This window comes from Bombina bombina, chromosome 4 (genome assembly GCF_027579735.1).
Source record: "Bombina bombina isolate aBomBom1 chromosome 4, aBomBom1.pri, whole genome shotgun sequence".
In the NCBI taxonomy this organism is placed as follows: Eukaryota; Metazoa; Chordata; class Amphibia; order Anura; family Bombinatoridae; genus Bombina; species Bombina bombina.
Window position 1 is genome coordinate 1,197,622,045 of NC_069502.1, and position 27,151 is coordinate 1,197,649,195.

Sequence of the window (27,151 nt, forward strand, 5' to 3'; positions counted from 1 at the left end):
GTATTTTTGTCTTCCGACATTCATAACTCCCTTGTCTTTCTCTCTAGAGACGATCACAGGTAAGGAGCACAGGTGTTATACATAACCTTTATAAAAGCCAGATTACCATAGCAACTTGTTATGGCAGGATGTTCATGAAATCCGACATCGGATAGATGCGTTAACCCAATGTTAACTTACACATACACAAATAGACCAACTGCACTCAATGCGCCAAAAGCTACATTTAGCTGTCACCAACTTTGGTAGCTTATGGTTTTGTTTTTAATGACTCAATAGAAACTACTCCCAAGTTTAAAAATTTCCAAGTGCATCCCGAAATTATTATGGGTTTATGAATTCTAGGCATTCGTATTGGCCTTATGCCATACTAAATAGTTATACCCTTTTTTGAGGATGTAGGTTCAGTAACTTTTAGTGAATCAGACTCCACCAGTCCATGCTGACAGAGGCAACTAAAGCATTCCCATGTAACTAAAATGCACGGGACAAAGTATTGCCATATATATTCTTAATATCTTAAGGTCTTAAGAGGTTGTATGGTACTTAGATGCAGATGTGATATAGGAGCTACACTGAAGAGACTTAAACCTGCCAGAAAACAATATCATCCCTGTAGCTGTTTAGATGTAAGTGTATGTTGCAGGGTCCTGGGACCTATAAACGTTTCTTAGTGTACAGAGAGTTGGTTGTTGATGTTAAAAGGACAAGTGTAAATTTACACAAACTCAGTATTAATGTATATTCATACAGTTTATACACACAGTAGCTGACCAAGCTTATTCTTTACTAATAGATAGGTAGCAATCTGCTTCTGCTTATTAAAAAATATCAAATAATTCAAAAGTTTATTTTAACTTTCTTCCTTTTAATGAAATTGAAATTGTTATTTTAACAATGTAAGGGCTTTCTGACTTGCTACTAATAACCAGTTAGAATGGTTGTGAAGTCTTTAAAATATGGAATAATCCACCATAATTAAGCCCTCTATTCCAGGAAAAGACCACACAGGAGTGTTTTTAATCCAATACTTGTTAGCGATTTATCTTCTCACATGTCCACAGATGGACATTGTTGAACATTCTATGGCTCTATACATGGAAAATAGTGATGAACTGAATTGTGTCTGTGAAATATTAGCTTTATATTGTGACAGTTGCAGATGCTGAGGAAGAGTATTTTGCCCTTCATCTTTTAGAATCACAATTCTTATGGGTAAAAGTTCCACTTAAACCAATGTATCAGAAGCATTGGAGCTGACAGTGGTATAGATGTCAGGTTCTTTCTTTGAAACAAAGAAATATGGTTTTATGTGCAAATAATTGATGGCCTTTGTTGCTTGTGTATTATTTTTTGGTGACTTCACAGTAAAAGTGACATCTTCATGAGCTGCCTTGAGCCATCGTTCATCTATCTTTAGACACTGCTGCCCACTGTGACTCCGCTGCTTAAACTGTTGGCTGGAAACTTAATTGGTTTCATGCTGCATTCTCTTTGGCTGTAGAAATGTTCCAACCTCCAACGTTCCCACCTCTTCTGAAACTCAGCCTGTACCTTTTATTGACAAGAAAAATAAAACCTGAAATCAATTTATTGGGTTTAATAATATCTTCCAAATGTTGTTTATCTTTATAAATTTCTAATCCTTCCAATAAAGGATCCTAAATACAACAAATATATTCAGAGTGCATATGGATACTATTTTAAGGATTCCTAATTAGGTATTTCTTCAATTATTTAAGGAGATATTTCTTCAACCATTTATGGGGCACAATTTGTGTGTATGTAGAACTGGTTACAATAATATATTTAAGATACACTATTCTTCTATTTATGATTTGGGATTAAACATGTCAAAACATTTTTTTTTGTGGAGCATGCATAATTCAGATGTTTTTAACTATGAATCTATCTATTTTAATTCGTATTGTACTACAAGGCTTAGATATGTAGCTATAATTTGCTAAGATATTTGCAATTTCCTGAATTGTTCCTAAGGAGTTATAGCCTACATAGGAGACTGAGATCTGAGCAATATGTCTGACCATAGAAAGTTGAGAGAAGGTGCAATACGATTAGTTTCATATTAAACAAGATGACTTTAAACATACCCATATTTATAAAGTGGGACATTTAATCATAAAAACATTATCTCTCAAATCCTCTAAAAACTAAGAAATGGTTTAGTTTATGTATACAATTGATGCCAATTCTGAAAATATATTGTCTCTCCACATTATGAAGAAGCCCTGGGTATGGATGTCTGTTTGAGTGGGAACTAAAATTGTAGGCATTTTGCCAATTCATTTCTATGGTGTTAAAAGTGTTATTAAGAAATTATAAATGACAATTTGGTTAAGAGAATTTAAACTGAAACCCTTGTTGACATCTCAACCACTCTATCTCCTACATTAAATGATTTGTGCAAATCTCAGGGGATTTGGGGCAGATTATAATGAACTCTGATGATTATTAAAATAAACAAATACAAATGGAAATGTCTTTAAATGTATTCAAACTCAGGAATTGGCACCCAGTTACCCTGTGCCAATGGAATACTTAAAATATATGTTTTCTCTACTTCTATTCAGTGATGGTAGATGACTTCTATTTTGATGCATTTTAAGTATTTTCTACGTTGAAATTAATTTCCCTGTAAATACTATTACTCTTAAAATCTGATAATTATGAAACGTTCTGTCATCAATTTTAAAGTTTATCCTTTTTCAGGGGTATATAATTAAAAGGGTCGGTTTTAAATGTTGTTGTCCATACTCTTGAGCATACCACAGTATGCTCTCATGGGAAAGATCTACAGTTACAGGTACATTTATAATAGAAGTAATCTGGAAGTATGTTCTGTCGGAATGATGAAAGTTTAAATGGAAATGAAACCCAACATTTTTCTGTTTCTTATTTTTCATAAATCAAATAGAGCATGTGAATTTAAACAACTTTCCAATTTACAGAAAATGCAGCATGTCTGCAGAAAGAGCAGGACACATGCAGGAACTGTTAGCGCTTGAACTTTGTAGTGCTGCTTCACATTAGACAGTTCTCTTTAAACAGAGCTGTGCTCTGGTTGCAGTAAGTTTTCCTTAACACAGTGCATCCAGAGCAAAGAGCTGTTTGAAGTGATCAGTCAAATATGCAGTTGCGCTGCAAAGCAGAAGCACATTGCTTGTTGACTGGCTCTCAGAGATTTTTTCAAACCCGCCCCCTAGCCTTTCCCAGTCTGCAAAGCTGTTTATTCTGAATGTAAGACGTTAGTATGAGCATTGCATCTTTTTTATTACTACATTTCTATGTTAGACCTAGAGAAAAGAAAAACAATTTATTTAAGAGACATTTTAAAATTTATTTTTTTGTATGCTGCTTATTTGCTATGCAATTATATTATATAGCATTAAAAAATGCTTTATTCTTCAGTTAACCAACACATTGCAGTTGAACTGGTGCCTTAGTGTAACTGCCTAATTTAAAATTTTATTTAATAATGACCTGCAAAAAAATTTCCACTAAAGAAATCTCATCGCAGAAAGTGAAGGGAAGTTCTGCCTCTGGGAGCCTACCTAGATATGATATTCAACTAAGGATACCAAGATAATGAAGCAATTTAGATAATAGAAGCAAACTGGAAAGCTGTTTAAAATCACATGTTCTGTCTGAATCATGAAAGAAATTTTTTGAGTTTCATGTCCCTTTAATTTTGACTTTCATGTCCCTTTAAGCAATAGCTGGCTAACTAGCTGGAACAATTTTATTAAAGTTCTGTCAGCTTTAAAAAATAAATAAATATATAATTTAATTATCCTTTGTTACCCAGAAATTGCAATATGGGTTAAAAAAAATGATTATCTTTCTCTGGGGTATCCACAATCTTCATATTAATTTGAAAATCTATACTTAAAAACAATTCTATTCTGCATGCAATATATCACAAACCTTACACTGGCCATGTGACCAAAAATGATTATTTTCTTCTTTATTGGCTTTATAGTCAATATTCATCCAAGTGTTTTAAACTAGCATTTATTTGTTTAAGTAATAGAGAAATATAAGGAACATACATATCTGCTCAATAGTTCTGTAACTAATAGATTAAGCAGATCATATGAATTATTCATATATGTAGAATAAACAATTCAGCAACAGCCATCTTCATATTATTTATTGTGTTATTGTTGCAGATATTGTTTTGGTTTATTAATTGAAAGCAGCAAAATTAAGATTTTAAAGAGAAATAATTAAAGAAATTATTTATCTAAAAAGATTTGATGCTGTTTACTTCTGATCAAGAAATATAAAATAGCCTAAACAACAAACACTTTATTTACATCACATGGAAGTGATATTAAAGGGACAGTCTACTCCAGAATTTTTAATTGTTTAAAAGATAGATAATCCCTTTATTACACATTCCCCAGCTTTGCATAACCAGCACAGTTATATTAATGTACTTTTTACCTCTGTGATTACCTTGTATCTATGCCTCTGCAGACTGTCCCTATATTTTAGTTTTTTTGACAGACTTGCATTTTAGCCAATCATTGCCCTCTCATAAGTAACTTCACGGGCATGAGCACAATGTCATCTATATGGCACACATGAACTAATGCTATCTAGCTTTGAAATACTGTGAAAATGCCATGAGATAAGATTTGACCTTCAATGGCTTAGAAATTAGCATATGAGCCTACTTAGGTTTAGCTTTCAACAAAAAAATAATAAGAACAAAAAGGAAGTTTAATGATAAAAGTTTAAAACTCTTATTAACTTCACATGCACTAAATACTGCAATGTGTAAGTGCACAACATCTCTAGAATTCACTCTTCATTTGCTCAGTTTGATTCACATTGACCACTAGTGCAACCTACTGCTACTGCGCTCAATGTGTAAGTGCACAACATCTCTAGAATTCACTCTTCATTTGCTCAGTTTGATTCACATTGACCACTAGTGCAAACTACTCCTACTGCGCTCAATGTGTAAGTGCACAACATCTCTAGAATTCACTCTTCATTTGCTCAGTTTGATTCACATTGACCACTAGTGCAAACTACTCCTACTGCGCTCAATGTGTAAGTGCACAACATCTCTAGAATTCACTCTTCATTTGCTCAGTTTGATTCACATTGACTACTAGTGCAACCTACTCCTACTGCGCTCAATGTGTAAGTGCACAACATCTCTAGAATTCACTCTTCATTTGCTCAGTTTGATTCACATTGACCACTAGTGCAAACTACTCCTACTGCGCTCAATGTGTAAGTGCACAACATCTCTAGAATTCACTCTTCATTTGCTCAGTTTGATTCACATTGACTACTAGTGCAACCTACTCCTACTGTGCTCAATGTGTAAGTGCACAACATCTCTAGAACTCACTCTTCATTTGCTCAGTTTGATTCACATTGACCACTAGTGCAACCTAGTCCTACTGCGCTCAATGTGTAAGTGCACAACATCTCTAGAATTCACTCTTCATTTGCTCAGTTTGATTCACATTGACTAGTGCAACCTACTCCTACTGCGCTCAATGTGTAAGTGCACAACATCTCTAGAATTCACTCTACATTTGCTCAGTTTGATTCACATTGACCACTAGTGCAACCTACTCCTACTACGCTCAATGTGTAAGTGCACAACATCTCTAGAATTCACTCTTCATTTGCTCAGTTTGATTCACATTGACCACTAGTGCAACCTACTCCTACTACGCTCAATGTGTAAGTGCACAACATCTCTAGAATTCACTCTTCATTTGCTCAGTTTGATTCACATTGACTACTAGTGCAACCTACTCCTACTGTGCTCAATGTGTAAGTGCACATCTCTAGAACTCACTCTTCATTTGCTCAGTTTGATTCACATTGACCACTAGTGCAACCTAGTCCTACTGCGCTCAATGTGTAAGTGCACAACATCTCTAGAATTCACTCTTCATTTGCTCAGTTTGATTCACATTGACTAGTGCAACCTACTCCTACTGCGCTCAATGTGTAAGTGCACAACATCTCTAGAATTCACTCTTCATTTGCTCAGTTTGATTCACATTGACCACTAGTGCAACCTACTCCTACTGCGCTCAATGTGTAAGTGCACAACATCTCTAGAATTCACTCTTCATTTGCTCAGTTTGATTCACATTGACTAGTGCAACCTACTCCTACTGCGCTCAATGTGTAAGTGCACAACATCTCTAGAATTCACTCTTCATTTGCTCAGTTTGATTCACATTGACCACTAGTGCAACCCACTCCTACTGCGCTCAATGTGTAAGTGCACAACATCTCTAGAATTCACTCTTCATTTGCTCAGTTTGATTCACATTGACCACTAGTGCAACCTACTCCTACTGCGCTTGCCAACAACCTCCTTCTCCCCTTAAGTCACCAATCTAAATCAGTTTTCCCACTTAAATGTCCAAAATATGGACTCTTAACTACAAAACTCTCAAGAACCCTAAACACAGTTATTTTTCCTGACATATCCAGATTCTGCCTCAACTATGCGCTATTCTCTTTGATAAACTTTTAACCTACATTTATCTGCTCCAGTTATGACTACTTCCTTCTCCAGCCTCCAGAACTCCTCATGTGCTGCTCTTCCCCTCTAGAACTCTCTACTCCAGCCCATTATACTGTCTCCAACCTTGTTCAGCCTTAAAAGGACACTAAACCCAAAAAAATTATTTCATGAGTCACACAGAGCAGCAATTTTAAGCAACTTTCTTTCTAATTTACTCCTATTGTCAATTTTTCTTCATTCTCTTGCTATGTTTGTTTAAAAATGAAGGCATCTAAGCTAAGGAGCCAGCCAATGTTTGGTTCAGAGAACTGGACATTTGTTTATTGGTGCTGTCCAATCGGCAAGGACAACCCAGATTGTGAACCAAAAATGGGCCGGATTCAAAACTTACATTCTTGCTTTTCAAATAAAGATAGCAAGAGAATGAAGAAAATTTGATAATAGGAGTAAATTAGAAAGTTGCTTACAATTACATGCTCTATCTGTATCATGAAAGAAAATATTTAGTGTCCCTTTAAGAGCTGTTTAGAAACCCACCAATTTATAGAGGCTAACTACCTCTCCTCTGTTAGTTCCTCGTCAATAAATCTTGAACTGCCCAGTCTCACTCCTGTACTGATTTGTTTGTTTAGTCTGTGTATATAGCTGTACTCTACCATAAAACAATGTCATTTTACAGGGAGTGCAGAATTATTAGGCAAGTTGTATTTTTGAGGATTAATTTTATTATTGAACAACAACCATGTTCTCAATGAACCCAAAAACTCATTAATATCAAAGCTGAATATTTTTGGAAGTAGTTTTTAGTTTGTTTTTAGTTTTAGCTATTTTAGGGGGATATCTGTGTGTGCAGGTGACTATTACTGTGCATAATTTTTAGGCAACTTAACAAAAAACAAATATATACCCATTTCAATTATTTATTTTTACCAGTGAAACCAATATAACATCTCAACATTCACAAATATACATTTCTGACATTCAAAAACAAAACAAAAAACAAATCAGTGACCAATATAGCCACCTTTCTTTGCAAGGACACTCAAAAGCCTGCCATCCATGGATTCTGTCAGTGTTTTGATCTGTTCACCATCAACATTGCATGCGGCAGCAACCACAGCCTCCCAGACACTGTTCAGAGAGGTGTACTGTTTTCCCTCCTTGTAAATCTCACATTTGATGATGGACCACAGGTTCTCAATGGGGTTCAGATCAGGTGAACAAGGAGGCCATGTCATTAGATTTTCTTCTTTTATACCCTTTCTTGCCAGCCACGCTGTGGAGTACTTGGACGCGTGTGATGGAGCATTGTCCTGCATGAAAATCATGTTTTTCTTGAAGGATGCAGACTTCTTCCTGTACCACTGCTTGAAGAAGGTGTCTTCCAGAAACTGGCAGTAGGACTGGGAGTTGATCTTGACTCCATCTTCAACCCGGAAAGGCCCAACACGCTCATCTTTGATGATACCAGCCCAAACCAGTACTCCACCTCCACCTTGCTGGCGTCTGAGTCGGACTGGAGCTCTCTGCCCTTTACCAATCCAGCCACGGGCCCATCCATCTGGCCCATCAAGACTCACTCTCATTTCATCAGTCCATAAAACCTTAGAAAAATCAGTCTTGAGATATTTCTTGGCCCAGTCTTGACGTTTCAGCTTGTGTGTTTTGTTCAGTGGTGGTCGTCTTTCAGCCTTTCTTACCTTGGCCATGTCTCTGAGTATTGCACACCTTGTGCTTTTGGGCACTCCAGTGATGTTGCAGCTCTGAAATATGGCCAAACTAGTGGCAAGTGGCATCTTGGCAGCTGCACGCTTGACTTTTCTCAGTTCATGGGCAGTTATTTTGCGCCTTGGTTTTTCCACACGCTTCTTGCGACCCTGTTGACTATTTTGAATGAAACGCTTGATTGTTCGATGATCACACTTCAGAAGCTTTGCAATTTTAAGAGTGCTGCATCCCTCTGCAAGATATCTCACTATTTTTGACTTTTCTGAGCCTGTCAAGTCCTTCTTTTGACCCATTTTGCCAAAGGAAAGGAAGTTGCCTAATAATTATGCACACCTGATATAGGGTGTTGATGTCATTAGACCACACCCCTTCTCATTACAGAGATGCACATCACCTAATATGCTTAATTGGTAGTAGGCTTTCGAGCCTATACAGCTTGGAGTAAGACAACATGCATAAAGAGGATGATGTGGTCAAAATACTCATTTGCCTAATAATTCTGCACTCCCTGTATATTCCTACTTATATACCTAGCACTACAGAATGTATCTACTAAAGGGACATTAAACCCATTTTTTTTCTTTCTTTCATGATTCAGATAGAGAATACAATTTGAAACAACTTTCTAATTTACTTCTATTATCTAATTTGCTTAATTCTCTTGGTATCATCTAAATCATGAATAAAAAACAAACAACTTTTTTGTCAAATACATAAAATAGCAGCAATTAAACATATTACAAACGGCACATTAAACATGTTGAAATGTATTTTGAAGCAAACAAAATATAAATGCTTGATCACATCTGAGGTTTTCAAAGCTTACTGGATGATCGGAAAAACTCACAAGAATATGCTTCAACAAACATGAAAAACAAAAATAGATCTATTTAGAATAGGGATGTCTATTTTCAAAAACAAGCAAACATAAAAACAAATGTAATTAAGATGCAACAATAAAAAAATGCAGTAGTTGGTTTTAGGTCTCTTTAATCATACTATATAAATTGATGGGCTAATGCATTTTAGGCCTTTGAATGGCAAAATAAATAATTCCTTTGACTTCAATTCTGCCATTCAAATGTTTCTTTAGAAAAAATATAATTTAAATCTTAAATATAACAATTTGGTATCAGTCATGCAAACATTCAGATTTTACATTTGAATAGTTTCCCATATACTTACACTGGTCTATGAGAATCAATATTTGGATGTTGAGATATGAATAGTCAAAGTCTAATATGATTAAAGGGACAATTAACTTTTTTTTTAGCCAAAAAGAAATGTTGAATGTTTTGGAGAACATTCAAAATTATTTAGAACAAATAGTGACCTTGCACTTTGAAGTTTAGTTTTTCCAATAACCTTTGTTTACAAGCACAGGTATTTATCTACTATATTAAGTTGATATATATTACAAGCAATTTCTTTGTTCACTAATCCTCCTCTGCAGCCTTCTCTGACATAAAAAATCCCTCTCTTCTGCTATTAATGCAACTCCTACACAGCTGCATAAACATAGCCCTGTAAGAGATACTGTTCTAAAACTTAGCAAGTTAATGTCATAGGCTGGGTAAATATTGTGACTGCTCTTTGTCATGCTGGGGATGAGAATTCTGGTTCATCTGTAGCTACTAAGCCATAATTCCTATATGTCTTACTATTTTTCATATCTTCATGACTTAAAATGTGAAATATTTATTTTATGATTTTCAGCTTTAGGGACAGTGTGAAAGATACTTTAGCGTATTTCATCTTGTAAGGAAGGAGTTAATTCCACGTAAGTCAAGGTTGCCTAGATACCTGAAGACAGGGTCGGCTCCAGAACAAATTAAATCGGGTGGGGCATTTTTTTTTCACGAGGGGGCACGCATTTACAAAGCATGTATGAGAGTCAAAATAAGAGCAGACCTACATATTCTGCCGGAAAGTGTTGCTTCTGGCTGGCTTATCCCCCACTATTAACATTTAGAGAATATGCGCTAAATCACTAGGTAAAAGAATGAAGTCTAAATCCTATGCAGTGCACTAATACAGAGCCATTAAACCTGAGACCCCCAGTGCAATAGCTCCTTAAAAACAATTCACCCCTTAATCACCATGATCCAAGACCCTTAAACTCATTCTCAAATCTCAATCATGTCCCCTAAACAGCCATGCACCCCAAACCCCCCAATGCAATTAAGCCATTTGTTTGCAATAGCAGTGAGGATATTAGGTTTTCAGGTACTGGTAATTTTGTAGATTAGATTTTGCTATACCTGTTTCGCAATAACTAATGGATATCAGGCTACTTAATACAACCTATGTACTGTGAACGTATAAGAATATGATTGTATCATATAAATATAAGTCTATAAATGGTTACCAACTTCTATCGACGCATCAAAAGTGCACTAATGATAGGTAAAATTAATATGGTTAAAGACAAGTCCAAATAGTCTCTAACTAACTTCCAATTCCAAATAAGAGGTTAAGACACGGAGCTCCTTGCAGATGCGTGATGCGACCTCACAGTTCGGCAGCTAAACCTGCCCCCAGCATGCAGCATTACATAACAATTCATTATTTTATTTATTATTTTTAAAGCGTATGATCATATCAATATTTTTGAGGGGGCACAGCATTCTATTTGGGTGGGCATTGCCCCTCAATGCCCCCCTTGGAGCCGACCCTGCCTGAAGATGTGCTGCAGCATATAGTAGGCAGCTTGACATGTATAGCTTTGCCAGGTATGTGGCTCATGAGATAATTATCTAAAACTGGTAATCCAAAGTGAAATGAATAGCCCGGTCAATAATGGTGGGTTTGGTCACACTTATGGTTAAAAATCCTCAAAATAATATTAGATTATAATTACATTATTAAAAATAAAGTAGGCAATTGGCTTTTATTAGTGAATTTAATTAACTGTCTATATTACTTAAAGGGCCATTATAATTTGTTAGCGCAACACTCTACTGCTATGTGATTAACCCCCGTTAAAGTAACGCTTGGGAGTCATGCAGTGGAATCTCATCAGCAGCTCTAACAAATTAGAGCATGTCCTTTTTTCACTAGAGTTGCCCATTAAATTTACAATATTTGGTCCAAATGCACATACTTAATTACCTTATGAGAGGTGTGCTGCTTTTTGGACAGAAAATTATTAATATTTGTTTTCTGCCCAGTGGTTATAAGACCCATAAAAAAGGCCAGAGGTGGATTAGTTTAGACAGCCCTGAGTATAAATGTGTACACAGGGATGTGCCTAATTAATATTTATTGCCAGAAAGTCCCTTATGAAACAGTTAGGATAGTCTTGTGGTGTTTATTGACTGTTGACACCTTTGAGAACTTATGGTATATAATGTTCATCAGCAAGTTCTAGAATCACCACTTGCTAATATCTGTTCCATTACTATGATAGTGCTTGTTTATATTCCGCCTACATTAGAATATTTTATAAATACAGGTAGCCCTCAGTTTACGTCGGGGGTTAGGTTCCAGGAGGAATGGTTATAAATTGAAACCGTTGTAAATTGAAACCCAGTTTATAATGTAAGTCAATGGGAAGTGAGGGAGTTAGGTTCCAGGCCCCTGTCAAAACTGACATAAGTAACACCTAATACATTATTTTTAAAGCTTTGAAATGAAGACTTTAAATGCTAAACAGCATTATAAACCTAATAATATAGATTTTATCATCATCAAACTAAGTTTAATGAACAAAAACATTTGCTAACATCACCTAATTAAATAATCACACAACAGATTGCATCATCATAAAACTAAATTTAATGAACAAAAATGTTTTTTACTTGCATTTTTGTACAATCAGTTCTCCGCATTGTTAGCATGTTAGATAATATTGGGTCTGCACCTATTATATGCATTTCAATCTGCAGTGATTAATAAGCAGTTAGGCACCCTCACCTCAAGCTGCTGGACAGGAAGATAATAGGGAAGTGGCTGCTCGATAGCTAATGTCTGCTCTGTGTACACATATCAATTTCAGACCTGTTAAGTTGCATAACTTTGCTGCAAAACAAGCAGATAGCTCCACCTACTAGCTTTTTTAATTAGTGCATTGCTTTCCAAAGCTTTTCAATAGCTGTCACATGACTGAAAAAAAAGGTTGTTATTCTGAAACGGCGCAAATTGAACCGGCGTAAACCGAGAGCCACCTGTACTCTGTAACTAGTTGCACACACCAACCTAGCATACTTAACACCATCATGCACAGTTAGAAAACCCCAAATACCTGGAAAAAATTTAGATAATTGGGACAGCTACGGAACTTCCTGTTGATTTTTTAAAATGTATTAATTATCTTTTATGTCTAAGTAAACATTAAAGTCTAGTTTATAGGTGATGTGCTATCATTAGCGTGTGTATTACAAGTTGACAGTAAACATGTTCACTTGAGAGCAATCAAATTTAACGTGTTGGGTTAGCGTGACTGAAGACCTCGCATAGAGAGTTAAAAAAGACACAACATAATAATATAAACTGTATATGGTATATTACAAGGTGCTTGAATGGAAAGGACTATTTTATTATATTAATATATATATATATATATATATATATATATATATATATATATATATATATATATATATATATATATATATATACAGTATCTCACAAAAGTGAGTACACCCCTCACATTTTTGTTACTATTTTATAACTCTTCATGTGACAACACATAAGAAATGAAACTTTGCTACAATGTAAAGTAGTGATTGTACAGCCTGTATAATAGTGTAAATTTGCTGTCCCCTCAAAATATCTCAACTCACATCCATTAATGTCTAAACCGTTGGCAACAAATTGGGCCCAATTAGCCATTTTCCCTCCCCGGTGTCATGTGACTCGTTAGTGTTACAAGGTCTCAGGTGTGAATGGGGAGCAGGTGTGTTAAATTTGGTGTTATCGCTCTCACACTCTCTCATACTGGTCACTGGAAGTTAAACATGGCACCTCATGGCAAAGAACTCTCTGAGGATCCGAAGAAAAGAATTGTTGCTCTAAATAAAGATGGCCTAGGCTAGAAGAAAATTGCCAAGACCCTGAAACTGAGTTGCAGCACAGTGGGCTAGACCATACAGCGGTTTCACAGGACCGGTTCTACTCAGAACAGGCCTCGCCATGGTCGACCAAAGATGTTGAGTGCATGTGCTCAGCGTCATATCCAGATGTTGTCTTTGGGAAATAGATGTATGAGTGCTGCCAGCATTGCTGCAGAGGTTGAAAGGGTGGGGGTCAGCCTGTCAGTGCTCAGACCATACGCCGCACACTGTATCAAATTGGTCTGCATGGCTGTCATCCCAGAAGGAAGCCTCTTCTAAAGATGATGCACAAGAAAGCGAGCAAACAGTTTGCTGAAGACAAGCAGACTAAGGACATGGATTACTGGAACCATGTCCTGTGGTCCGATGAGACCAAGATAAACTTATTTGGTTCGGATGGTGTCAAGCGTGTGTGGTGACAACCAGGTGAGGAGTACAAAGACAAGTGTGTCTTGCCTACAGTCAAGCATGGTGGTGGCAGTGTCATGGTCTTGGCCTGCATAAGTGCTACTGGCACTGTGGAACTACAGTTTATTGAGGGAACCATGAATGCCAACATGTACTGTGACATACTGAAGCATAGCATGATCCCCTTCTGAGACTGGGCCGCAGGGCAGTATTCCAACATGATAACGACCCCAAACACACCTCCAAGACGACCACTGCCTTGCTAAAGAAGCTGAGGGTAAATGTGATGGACCGGCCAAGCATGTCTCCAGACCTAAACCCTATTGCGCATCTGTGGGGCATCCTCAAACGGAAGGTGGGAGAGCGCAAGGTTTCTAACATCTACCCGCTCCATGATGTCATCATGGAGGAGTGGAAGAGGACTCCAGTGGCAACCTGTGAAGCTATGGTGAGCTCCATACCCAAGAGGGTTAAGGCAGTGCTGAAAAGTAATGGTAACCACACAAAATATTGAAACTTTGGGCCAAATTTGGGCATTTCCACTTAGGGATGTACTCACTTTTGTTGCCAACGGTTTAGACATTAATGGCTTTAAGTTGAGTTATTTTGAGGGGATAGCAAATTTACACTGTTATACAGGCTGTACACTCACTACTTTACATTATAGCAAAGTGTAATTTCTTCAGTGTTGTCGCATGAAAAGATATAATAAAATATTTACGAAAATGTGAGGGGTGTACTCACTTTTGTGAGATACTGTATATATATATTATATGTGTGTGTATGTGTCTAAGTAATAATTCAATAGTTATTATGTAAATATTAAATATATTTACATAATAAGGTAACTAATCCTTCATGTGCACTTACCCGACACCACATTAGGCCTACAGTGCAAAACCCGAAGCTTGTCACGCATATTTTACATTCCAATGTTCTTCATATAGATATAGATATATATACCTATAAATCTATATTAATATATATAGGTATAGATATTTATTTATATATATATATATATATATATATATATATATATATATATATATATATAGGAACATCAATTTAAAAATACAAAGATTATTTACCAATACATGAAGAACATTGGAATGAGAAATATTAATAACTTCTATCGGGTAGAGCTCTGTGGGTTTAATATGTTGTCGGGTTAGCGTGCTAGCGATGTGTTGTTTTTTTTTTTGTTTCTTTTTCAAAAGCACCCATTGAAATCTATGGGGAGAATAAGTTAACACAGTCACAATATCTGTCCTTTAGTTAACGATTGTCAGGTTTTCCTCGTTTGTAAAAGTTTTACTTTCAACTTGTACTACAGGTGCTAACCTGCGCGCACAAAAACTTTACTTATTCTAGTGCTAAGGCTAGCCGCTTGTTATCTGGCCCTGAGTATCATAGCGCCTGACTTGCTCCTGATCACAATATTGTTGTACGAGTATCAGTTGCAGGTAGTATAGTATCATAGTGCTTGACTTGCTCCTCATATCACAATATTGTTGTACAAGTATCAATTGCAGGTAGTATAGTATCATAGGGCCTGACTTGCTGCTGATCACAATATTGTTGTACAAGTATCAGTTGCAGGTAGTATAGTATCATAGTGCTTGACTTGCTCCTCATATCACAATATTGTTGTACAAGTATCAATTGCAGGTAGTATAGTATCATAGCGCCTGACTTGCTCCTGATCACAATATTGTTGTACGAGTATCAGTTGCAGGTAGTATAGTATCATAGGGCCTGACTTGCTGCTGATCACAATATTGTTGTACAAGTATCAGTTGCAGGTAGTATAGTATCATAGGGCCTGACTTGCTCCTCATATCACAATATTGTTGTACAAGTATCAATTGTAGGTAGTATAGTATCATAGCGCCTGACTTGCTCCTGATCACAATATTGTTGTACAAGTATCAGTTGCAGGTAGTATAGTATCATAGCGACTGACTTGCTCCTGATCACAATATTGTTGTACAAGTATAAGTTGCAGGTGTTATAGTATCATAGTGCCTGACTTGCTCCTGATCACAATATTGTTGTTCAAGTATCAGTTGCAGGTAGTATAGTATCATAGCGCCTGACTTGCTCCTGATCACAATATTGTTGTACAAGTATCAGTTGCAGGTAGTATAGTATCATAGGGCCTGACTTGCTGCTGATCACAATATTGTTGTACGAGTATCAGTTGCAGGTAGTATAGTATCATAGGGCCTGACTTGCTGCTAATCGCAATATTGTTGTACAAGTATCAGTTGCAGGTAGTGTAGTATCATAGCGCCTAACTTGCTCCTGATCACAATATTGTTGTACAAGTATCAGTTGCAGGTAGTATAGTATCATAGCGCCTGACTTGCTCCTGATCACAATTGTTGTACAAGTATCAGTTGCAGGTTGTATAGTATCATAGTGCCTGACTTGCTCCTGATCACAATATTATTGTACAAGTATCAGTTGCAGGTAGTATAGTATCATAGCGCCTGACTTGCTCCTGATCACAATATTGTTGCACAAGTATCAGTTGCAGGTGGTATAGTATCATAGCGCCTGATTTACCCCTGATCACAATATTGTTGTACAAGTATCAGTTGCAGGTAGTATAGTATCATAGCGCCTGACTTGCTCCTGATCACAATATTGTTGTACAAGTATCAGTTGCAGGTAGTATAGTATCATAGGGCCTGACTTGATCCTAATCTCAATATTGTTGTACAAGTATCAGTTGCAGGTAGTATAGTATCATAGGGCCTGACTTGCTCCTGATCACAATATTGTTGTACAAGTATCAGTTGCAGGTAGTATAGTATCATAGTGCCTGATTTGCTCCTGTCAACAATATTGTTGCACAAGTATCAGTTGCAGGTAGTATAGTATAATAGCGACTGACTTGCTCCTGATCACAATATTGTTGTACAAGTATCAGTTGCAGGTAGTAGAGTATCATAGGGCCTGACTTGCTCCTGATCACAATATTGTTGTACAAGTATCAGTTGCAGGTAGTAGAGTATCATAGGGCCTGACTTGCTCATGATCACAATATTGTTGTACAAATATCAGTTGCAGGTTGTAGAGTATCATAGGGCCTGACTTGCTCCTGATCACAATATTGTTGTACGAGTATCAGTTGCAGGTAGTATAGTATTATAGGGCCTGACTTGCTGCTGATCACAATATTGTTGGACGAGTATCAGTTGCAGGTAGTATAGTATCATAGGGCCTGACTTGCTGCTAATCGCAATATTGTTGTACAAGTATCAGTTGCAGGTAGTATAGTATCATAGCGCCTAACTTGCTCCTGATGACAATATTGTTGTAAAAGTATCAGTTGCAGGTAGTATAGTATCATAGCGCCTGACTTGCTCCTGATCACAATATTGTTGTACAAGTATCAGTTGCAGGTAGTATAGTATCATAGCGCCTGACTTGCTCCTGATCACAATATTGTTGTACAAGTATCAGTTGCAGGTGGTATAGTATCATAGCGCCTGACTTGCTCCTGATCACAATATTGTTGTACAAGTATCAGTTGCAGGTAGTATAGTATCATAGCGACTGACTTGCTCCTGATCACAATATTGTTGTACAAGTATCAGTTGAAGGTTGTATAGTATCATAGCGCCTGACTTGCTCCTGATCACAATATTGTTGTACAAGTATCAGTTGCAGGTAGTATAGTATCATAGGGCCTGACTTGCTCCTGATCACACTATTGTTGTACAAGTATCAATTGCAGGTAGTATAGTATCACAGGGCCTGACTTGCTCCTGATCACAATATTGTTGTACAAGTATCAGTTGCAGGTGTTATAGTATCATAGTGCCTGACTTGCTCCTGATCACAATATTGTTGTTCAAGTATCAGTTGCAGGTAGTATAGTATCATAGCGCCTGACTTGCTCCTGATCACAATATTGTTGTACAAGTATCAGTTGCAGGTAGTATAGTATCATAGGGCCTGACTTGCTGCTGATCACAATATTGTTGTACGAGTATCAGTTGCAGGTAGTATAGTATCATAGGGCCTGACTTGCTGCTAATCGCAATATTGTTGTACAAGTATCAGTTGCAGGTAGTATAGTATCATAGCGCCTAACTTGCTCCTGATCACAATATTGTTGTACAAGTATCAGTTGCAGGTAGTATAGTATCATAGCACCTGACTTGCTCCTGATCACAATATTGTTGTACAAGTATCAGTTGCAGGTTGTATAGTATCATAGCGCCTGACTTGCTCCTGATCACAATATTGTTGTACAAGTATCAGTTGCAGGTAGTATAGTATCATAGCGCCTGACTTGCTCCTGATCACAATATTGTTGTACAAGTATCAGTTGCAAGTAGTATACTATCATAGCGCCTGATTTACCCCTGATCACAATATTGTTGTACAAGTATCAGTTGCAGGTAGTATAGTATCATAGCACCTGACTTGCTCCTGATCACAATATTGTTGTACAAGTATCAGTTGCAGGTTGTATAGTATCATAGCGCCTGACTTGCTCCTGATCACAATATTGTTGTACAAGTATCAGTTGCAGGTAGTATAGTATCATAGCGCCTGACTTGCTCCTGATCACAATATTGTTGTACAAGTATCAGTTGCAAGTAGTATAGTATCATAGCGCCTGATTTACCCCTGATCACAATATTGTTGTACAAGTATCAGTTGCAGGTAGTATAGTATCATAGCGCCTGACTTGCTCCTGATCACAATATTGTTGTACAAGTATCAGTTGCAGGTAGCATAGTATCATAGGGCCTGACTTGATCCTAATCACAATATTGTTGTACAAGTATCAGTTGCAGGTAGTATAGTATCACAGGGCCTGACTTGCTCCTGATCACAATATTGTTGTACAAGTATCAGTTGCAGGTAGTATAGTATCATAGCGCCTGACTTGCTCCTGATCACAATATTGTTGTACAAGTATCAGTTGCAGGTGGTATAGTATCATAGCGCCTGACTTGCTCCTGATCACAATATTGTTGTACAAGTATCAGTTGCAGGTAGTATAGTATCACAGGGCCTGACTTGCTCCTGATCACAATATTGTTGTACAAGTATCAGTTGCAGGTAGTATAGTATCATAGGGCCTGATTTGCTCCTGATCACACTATTGTTGTACAAGTATCAATTGCAGGTAGTATAGTATCACAGGGCCTGACTTGCTCCTGATCACAATATTGTTGTACAAGTATCAGTTGCAGGTAGTATAGTATCATAGCGCCTGACTTGCTCCTGATCACAATATTGTTGTACAAGTATCAGTTGCAGGTGGTATAGTATCATAGCGCCTGACTTGCTCCTGATCACAATATTGTTGTACAAGTATCAGTTGCAGGTAGTATAGTATCATAGCGACTGACTTGCTCCTGATCACAATATTGTTGTACAAGTATCAGTTAAAGGTTGTATAGTATCATAGCGCCTGACTTGCTCCTGATCACAATATTGTTGTACAAGTATCAGTTGCAGGTAGTATAGTATCACAGGGCCTGACTTGCTCCTGATCACAATATTGTTGTACAAGTATCAGTTGCAGGTAGTATAGTATCATAGGGCCTGACTTGCTCCTGATCACACTATTGTTGTACAAGTATCAATTGCAGGTAGTATAGTATCACAGGGCCTGACTTGCTCCTGATCACAATATTGTTGTACAAGTATCAGTTGCAGGTGTTATAGTATCATAGTGCCTGACTTGCTCCTGATCACAATATTGTTGTTCAAGTATCAGTTGCAGGTAGTATAGTATCATAGCGCCTGACTTGCTCCTGATCACAATATTGTTGTACAAGTATCAGTTGCAGGTAGTATAGTATCATAGGGCCTGACTTGCTGCTGATCACAATATTGTTGTACGAGTATCAGTTGCAGGTAGTATAGTATCATAGGGCCTGACTTGCTGCTAATCGCAATATTGTTGTACAAGTATCAGTTGCAGGTAGTATAGTATCATAGCGCCTAACTTGCTCCTGATCACAATATTGTTGTACAAGTATCAGTTGCAGGTAGTATAGTATCATAGCACCTGACTTGCTCCTGATCACAATATTGTTGTACAAGTATCAGTTGCAGGTTGTATAGTATCATAGTGCCTGACTTGCTCCTGATCACAATATTGTTGTACAAGTATCAGTTGCAGGTAGTATAGTATCATAGCGCCTGACTTGCTCCTGATCACAATATTGTTGTACAAGTATCAGTTGCAAGTAGTATAGTATCATAGCGCCTGATTTACCCCTGATCACAATATTGTTGTACAAGTATCAGTTGCAGGTAGTATAGTATCATAGCGCCTGACTTGCTCCTGATCACAATATTGTTGTACAAGTATCAGTTGCAGGTAGCATAGTATCATAGGGCCTGGCTTGATCCTAATCACAATATTGTTGTACACGTATCAGTTGCAGGTAGTATAGTATCATAGGGCCTGACTTGCTCCTGATCACAATATTGTTGTACAAGTATCAGTTGCAGGTAGTATAGTATCATAGTGCCTGATTTGCTCCTGTCAACAATAATGTTGCACAAGTATCAGTTGCAGGTAGTATAGTATCATAGCGACTGACTTTCTCCTGATCACAATATTGTTGTACAAGTATCAGTTGCATGTAGTAGAGTATCATAGGGCCTGACTTGCTCCTGATCACAATATTGTTGTACAAGTATCAGTTGCAGGTAGTAGAGTATCATAGGGCCTGACTTGCTCCTGATCACAATATTGTTGTACAAATATCAGTTGCAGGTTGTAGAGTATCATAGGGCCTGACTTGCTCCTGATCACAATATTGTTGTACAAGTATCAGTTGCAGGTAGTATAGTATTATAGGGCCTGACTTGCTGCTGATCACAATATTGTTGTACGAGTATCAGTTGCAGGTAGTATAGTATCATAGGGCCTGACTTGCTGCTAATCGCAATATTGTTGTACAAGTATCAGTTGCAGGTAGTATAGTATCATAGCGCCTAACTTGCTCCTGATCACAATATTGTTGTACAAGTATCAGTTGCAGGTAGTATAGTATCATAGCGCCTGACTTGCTCCTGATCACAATATTGTTGTACAAGTATCAGTTGCAGGTTGTATAGTATCATAGTGCCTGACTTGCTCCTGATCACAATATTGTTGTACAAGTATAAGTTGCAGGTAGTATAGTATCATAGCGCCTGACTTGCTCCTGATCACAATATTGTTGTACAAGTATCAGTTGCAGGTGGTATAGTATCATAGCGCCTGACTTGCTCCTGATCACAATATTGTTGTACAAGTATCAGTTGCACGTAGTATAGTATCATAGCGACTGACTTGCTCCTGATCACAATATTGTTGTACAAGTATCAGTTGCAGGTTGTATAGTATCATAGCGCCTGACTTGCTCCTGATCACAATATTGTTGTACAAGTATCAGTTGCAGGTAGTATAGCATCACAGGGCCTGACTTGCTCCTGATCACAATATTGTTGTACAAGTATCAGTTGCAGGTAGTATAGTATCATAGGGCCTGACTTTCTCCTGATCACACTATTGTTGTACAAGTATCAGTTGCAGTTAGTATAGTATCACAGGGCCTGACTTGCTCCTGATCACAAAATTGTTGTACAAGTATCAGCTGCAGGTAGTATAGTATCATAGGGCCTGACTTGCTCCTGATCACACTATTGTTGTACAAGTATCAGTTGCAGGTAGTATAGTATCATAGCGCCTGACTTGCTCCTGATCACAATATTGTTGTACAAGTATCAGTTGCAGGTAGTATAGTATCATAGTGCCTAACTTGCTCCTGATCACAATATTTTTGAACAAGTATCAGTCGCAGGTAGTATAGTATCATAGAGCCTGACTTGCTCATGATCACAATATTGTTGTACAAGTATCAGTTGCAGGTAGTATAGTATCATAGCGCCTGACTTGCTCCTGATCACAATATTGTTGTACAAGTATCAGTTGCAGGTAGTATAGTATCATAGCGCCTGATTTACTCCTGATCCCAATATTGTTGTACAAGTATCAGTTACAGGTAGTATAGTATCATAGCGCCTGACTTGCTCCTGATCACAATATTGTTGTACAAGTATCAGTTGCAGGTAGTATAGTATCATAGCGACTGACTTGCTCCTGATCACAACGTTACTGTACAAGTATCAGTTGCAGGTAGTATAGTATCATAGCGCCTGACTTGCTCCTGATCACAATGTTGTTGTACAAGTGTCAGTTGCAGTTAGTATAGTATCATAGGGCCTGACTTGCTCCTGATCACAATATTTTTGTACAAGTATCAGTTGCAGGTAGTATAGTATCATAGGGCCTGACTTGCTCCTGATCACAATATTGTTGTACAAGTATCAGTTGCAGGTAGTATAGTATCATAGCGCCTGACTTACTCCTGATCCCAATATTGTTGTACAAGTATCAGTTGCCGGTAGTATAGTATCTATCATAGGGCCTAACTTGCTCCTTATCACAATATTGTTTTACAAGTATCAGTTGCAGGTAGTATAGTATCATAGCACCTGACTTGCTCCTGATCACAATATTGTTGTACAAGTATCAGTTGCAGGTAGTATAGTATCATAGCGACTGACTTGCTCCTGATCACAATATTGTTGTACAAGTATCATTTGCTGGTAGTATAGTATCATAGGGCCTGACTTACTCCTGATCCCAATATTGTTGTACAAGTATCAGTTGCCGGTAGTATAGTATCTATCATAGGGCCTAACTTGCTCCTTATCACAATATTGTTTTACAAGTATCAGTTGCAGGTAGTATAGTATCATAGCACCTGACTTGCTCCTGATCACAATATTGTTGTACAAGTATCAGTTGCAGGTAGTATAGTATCATAGCGACTGACTTGCTCCTGATCACAATATTGTTGTACAAGTATCATTTGCTGGTAGTATAGTATCATAGGGCCTGACTTACTCCTGATCCCAATATTGTTGTACAAGTATCAGTTGCCGGTAGTATAGTATCTATCATAGGGCCTAACTTGCTCCTGATCACAATATTGTTTTACAAGTATCAGTTGCAGGTAGTATAGTATCATAGCGCCTGACTTGCTCCTGATCACAATATTGTTTTACAAGTATCAGTTGCAGGTAGTATAGTATCATAGCGCCTGACTTGCTCCTGATCACAATATTGTTGTACAAGTATCAGTTGCAGTTAGTATAGTATCATAGCGACTGACTTGCTCCTGATCACAATATTGTTGTACAAGTATCATTTGCTGGTAGTATAGTATCATAGGGCCTGACTTGCTCCTGATCACAATATTGTTGTACAAGTATCAGTTGCAGGTAGTATAGTATCATAGCGACTGACTTGCTCCTGATCACAATATTGTTGTACAAGTATCAGTTGCAGGTAGTATAGTATCATAGGGCCTGACTTGCTGCTGATCACAATATTGTTGTACAAATATCAGTTGCAGGTAGTATAGTATCATAGTGACTGACTTGCTCCTGATCACAATATTGTTGTACAATTATCAGTTGCAGGTAGTATAGTATCATAGGGCCTGACTTGCTCCTGATCACAATATTGTTGTACAAGTATCAGTTGCAGGTAGTATAGTATCATAGGTCCTGCCTTGTTCCTGATCACAATATTGTTGTACAAGTATCAGTTGCAGGTAGTATAGTATCATAGGGCCTAACTTGCTCCTGATCACAATATTGTTGTACAAGTATCAGTTGCAGGTAGTAAAGTATCATAGCGACTGACTTGCTCCTGATCACAATATTGTTGTACAAGTATCAGTTGCAGGTAGTATAGTATCATAGGGCCTGAGTTGCTCCTGATCACAATATTGTTGTACAAGTATCAGTTGCAGGTAGTATAGTATCATAGCACCTGACTTGCTCCTGATCACAATATTGTTGTACAAGTATCAGTTGCAGGTAGTATAGTATCATGGGGCCTAACTTGCTCCTGATCACAATATTGTTTTACAAGTATCAGTTGCAGGTAGTATAGTATCATAGCGCCTGACTTGCTCCTGATCACAATATTGTTGTACAAGTATCAGTTGCAGGTAGTATAGTATCATAGGGCCTGAGTTGCTCCTGATCACAATATTGTTGTACAAGTATCAGTTGCAGGTAGTATAGTATCATAGCCCCTGACTTGCTCCTGATCACAATATTGTTGTACAAGTATCAGTTGCAGGTAGTATAATATCATGGGGCCTAACTTGCTCCTGATCACAATATTGTTTTACAAGTATCAATTGCAGGTAGTATAGTATCATAGCGCCTGACTTGCTCCTGATCACAATATTGTTGTACAAGTATCAGTTGCAGGTAGTATAGTATCATAGGGACTGACCTGCTCCTGATCACAATATTGTTGTACAAGTATCAGTTGCAGGTAGTAAAGTATCATATGGCCTGACTTGCTCCTGATCACAATATTTTTGTACAAGTATCAGTTGCAGGTAGTATAGTATCATAGCACCTGACTTGCTCCTGATCACAATATTGTTGTACAAGTATCAGTTGCAGGTAGTATAGTATCATAGGGCCTGACTTGCTCCTGATCACAATATTGTTGTATAAGTATCAGTTGCAGGTATTATAGTATCATAGCGCCTGACTTGCGCCTGATCACAATATTGTTGTACAAGTATCAGTTGCAGGTAGTATAGTATCATAGCGCCTGACTTGCTCCTGATCACAATATTGTTGTACAAGTATCAGTTGCAGGTAGTATAGTATCATAGCGCCTGATTTACTCCTGATCACAATATTGTTGTTCAAGTATCAGTTGCAGGTATTATAGTATCATAGCGCCTGACTTGCTCCTGATCACAATATTGTTGTACAAGTATCAGTTGCAGGTAGTATAGTATCATAGTGCCTGACTTGCTGCTGATCACAATATTGTTGAACAAGTATCAGTTGCAGGTGTTATAGTATCATAGCGCCTGACTTGCTCCTGATCACAATATTGTTGAACAAGTATCAGTTGCAGGTAGTATAGTTATCATAGCGTCTGACTTGCTCCTGATCACAATATTGTTGTACGAGTATCAGTTATAGGTAGTAAAGTATCATAGCGCCTGACTTGCTCCTGATCACAATATTGTTGTACAAGTATCAGTTGCAGGTAGTATAGTATCATAGCGCCTGACTTGCTCCTGATCACAATATTGTTGTACAAGTATTAGTTGTAGGTCGTATAGTATGTTAGCGCCTGACTTGCGCCTGATCACAATATTGTTGTACAAGTATCAGTTGCAGGTAGTATAGAATCATTGCGCCTGACTTGCTCCTGATCACAATATTGTTGTACAAGTATCAGTTGTAGGTAGTAGTATCTTAGCACCTGACTTACTCTTGATCACAATATTGTTGTACAAGTATCAGTTGTAGGTAGTATAGTATCATAGCGCCTGACTTGCTCCTGATCACAATATTGTTGTACAAGTATCAGTTGTAGGTAGTATAGTATCATAGCGCCTGACTTGCTCCTGATCACAATATTGTTGTACAAGTATCAGTTGTAGGTAGTATAGTATCATAGCGCCTGACTTGCTCCTGATCACAATATTGTTTTACAAGTATCAGTTGCAGGTAGTATAGTATCATAGCGCCTGACTTGCTCCTGATCACAATATTGTTGTACAAGTATCAGTTGCAGTTAGTATAGTATCATAGCGACTGACTTGCTCCTGATCACAATATTGTTGTACAAGTATCAGTTGCAGGTAGTATAGTATCATAGCGACTGACTTGCTCCTGATCACAATATTGTTGTACAAGTATCAGTTGCAGGTAGTATAGTATCATAGGGCCTGACTTGCTGCTGATCACAATATTGTTGTACAAATATCAGTTGCAGGTAGTATAGTATCATAGTGACTGACTTGCTCCTGATCACAATATTGTTGTACAATTATCAGTTGCAGGTAGTATAGTATCATAGGGCCTGACTTGCTCCTGATCACAATATTGTTGTACAAGTATCAGTTGCAGGTAGTATAGTATCATAGGTCCTGCCTTGTTCCTGATCACAATATTGTTGTACAAGTATCAGTTGCAGGTAGTATAGTATCATAGGGCCTAACTTGCTCCTGATCACAATATTGTTGTACAAGTATCAGTTGCAGGTAGTAAAGTATCATAGCGACTGACTTGCTCCTGATCACAATATTGTTGTACAAGTATCAGTTGCAGGTAGTATAGTATCATAGGGCCTGAGTTGCTCCTGATCACAATATTGTTGTACAAGTATCAGTTGCAGGTAGTATAGTATCATAGCGCCTGACTTGCTCCTGATCACAATATTGTTGTACAAGTATCAGTTGCAGGTAGTATAGTATCATGGGGCCTAACTTGCTCCTGATCACAATATTGTTTTACAAGTATCAGTTGCAGGTAGTATAGTATCATAGCGCCTGACTTGCTCCTGATCACAATATTGTTGTACAAGTATCAGTTGCAGGTAGTATAGTATCATAGGGCCTGACTTGCTCCTGATCACAATATTGTTGTACAAGTATCAGTTGCAGGTAGTATAGTATCATAGCGCCTGACTTGCTCCTGATCACAATATTGTTGTACAAGTATCAGTTGCAGGTAGTATAGTATCATGGGGCCTAACTTGCTCCTGATCACAATATTGTTTTACAAGTATCAATTGCAGGTAGTATAGTATCATAGCGCCTGACTTGCTCCTGATCACAATATTGTTGTACAAGTATCAGTTGCAGGTAGTATAGTATCATAGGGACTGACCTGCTCCTGATCACAATATTGTTGTACAAGTATCAGTTGCAGGTAGTATAGTATCATATGGCCTGACTTGCTCCTGATCACAATATTTTTGTACAAGTATCAGTTGCAGGTAGTATAGTATCATAGCACCTGACTTGCTCCTGATCACAATATTGTTGTACAAGTATCAGTTGCAGGTAGTATAGTATCATAGGGCCTGACTTGCTCCTGATCACAATATTGTTGTATAAGTATCAGTTGCAGGTATTATAGTATCATAGCGCCTGACTTGCGCCTGATCACAATATTGTTGTACAAGTATCAGTTGCAGGTAGTATAGTATCATAGCGCCTGACTTGCTCCTGATCACAATATTGTTGTACAAGTATCAGTTGCAGGTAGTATAGTATCATAGCGCCTGATTTACTCCTGATCACAATATTGTTGTTCAAGTATCAGTTGCAGGTATTATAGTATCATAGCGCCTGATTTACTCCTGATCACAATATTGTTGTTCAAGTATCAGTTGCAGGTATTATAGTATCATAGCGCCTGACTTGCTCCTGATCACAATATTGTTGTACAAGTATCAGTTGCAGGTAGTATAGTATCATAGTGCCTGACTTGCTGCTGATCACAATATTGTTGAACAAGTATCAGTTGCAGGTGTTATAGTATCATAGCGCCTGAC

The 27,151-nt window shown here is 37.7% G+C and overlaps 1 protein-coding gene across 1 annotated transcript in view; it reads right to left on the minus strand.

Annotated features, from left to right (window-relative positions):
* Positions 1 to 1,416: 1,416 nt before the first annotated feature.
* The window catches only part of GLP1R (glucagon like peptide 1 receptor), a 1,017,454-nt gene continuing 991,719 nt past the window's right edge, over positions 1,417 to 27,151 (minus strand). Inside the window, exon 14 of the mRNA XM_053712812.1 lies at positions 1,417 to 1,554. Within this exon, the coding sequence (XP_053568787.1) occupies positions 1,417 to 1,554 (138 nt within the window). The remainder of the gene's footprint in view (positions 1,555 to 27,151) is intronic.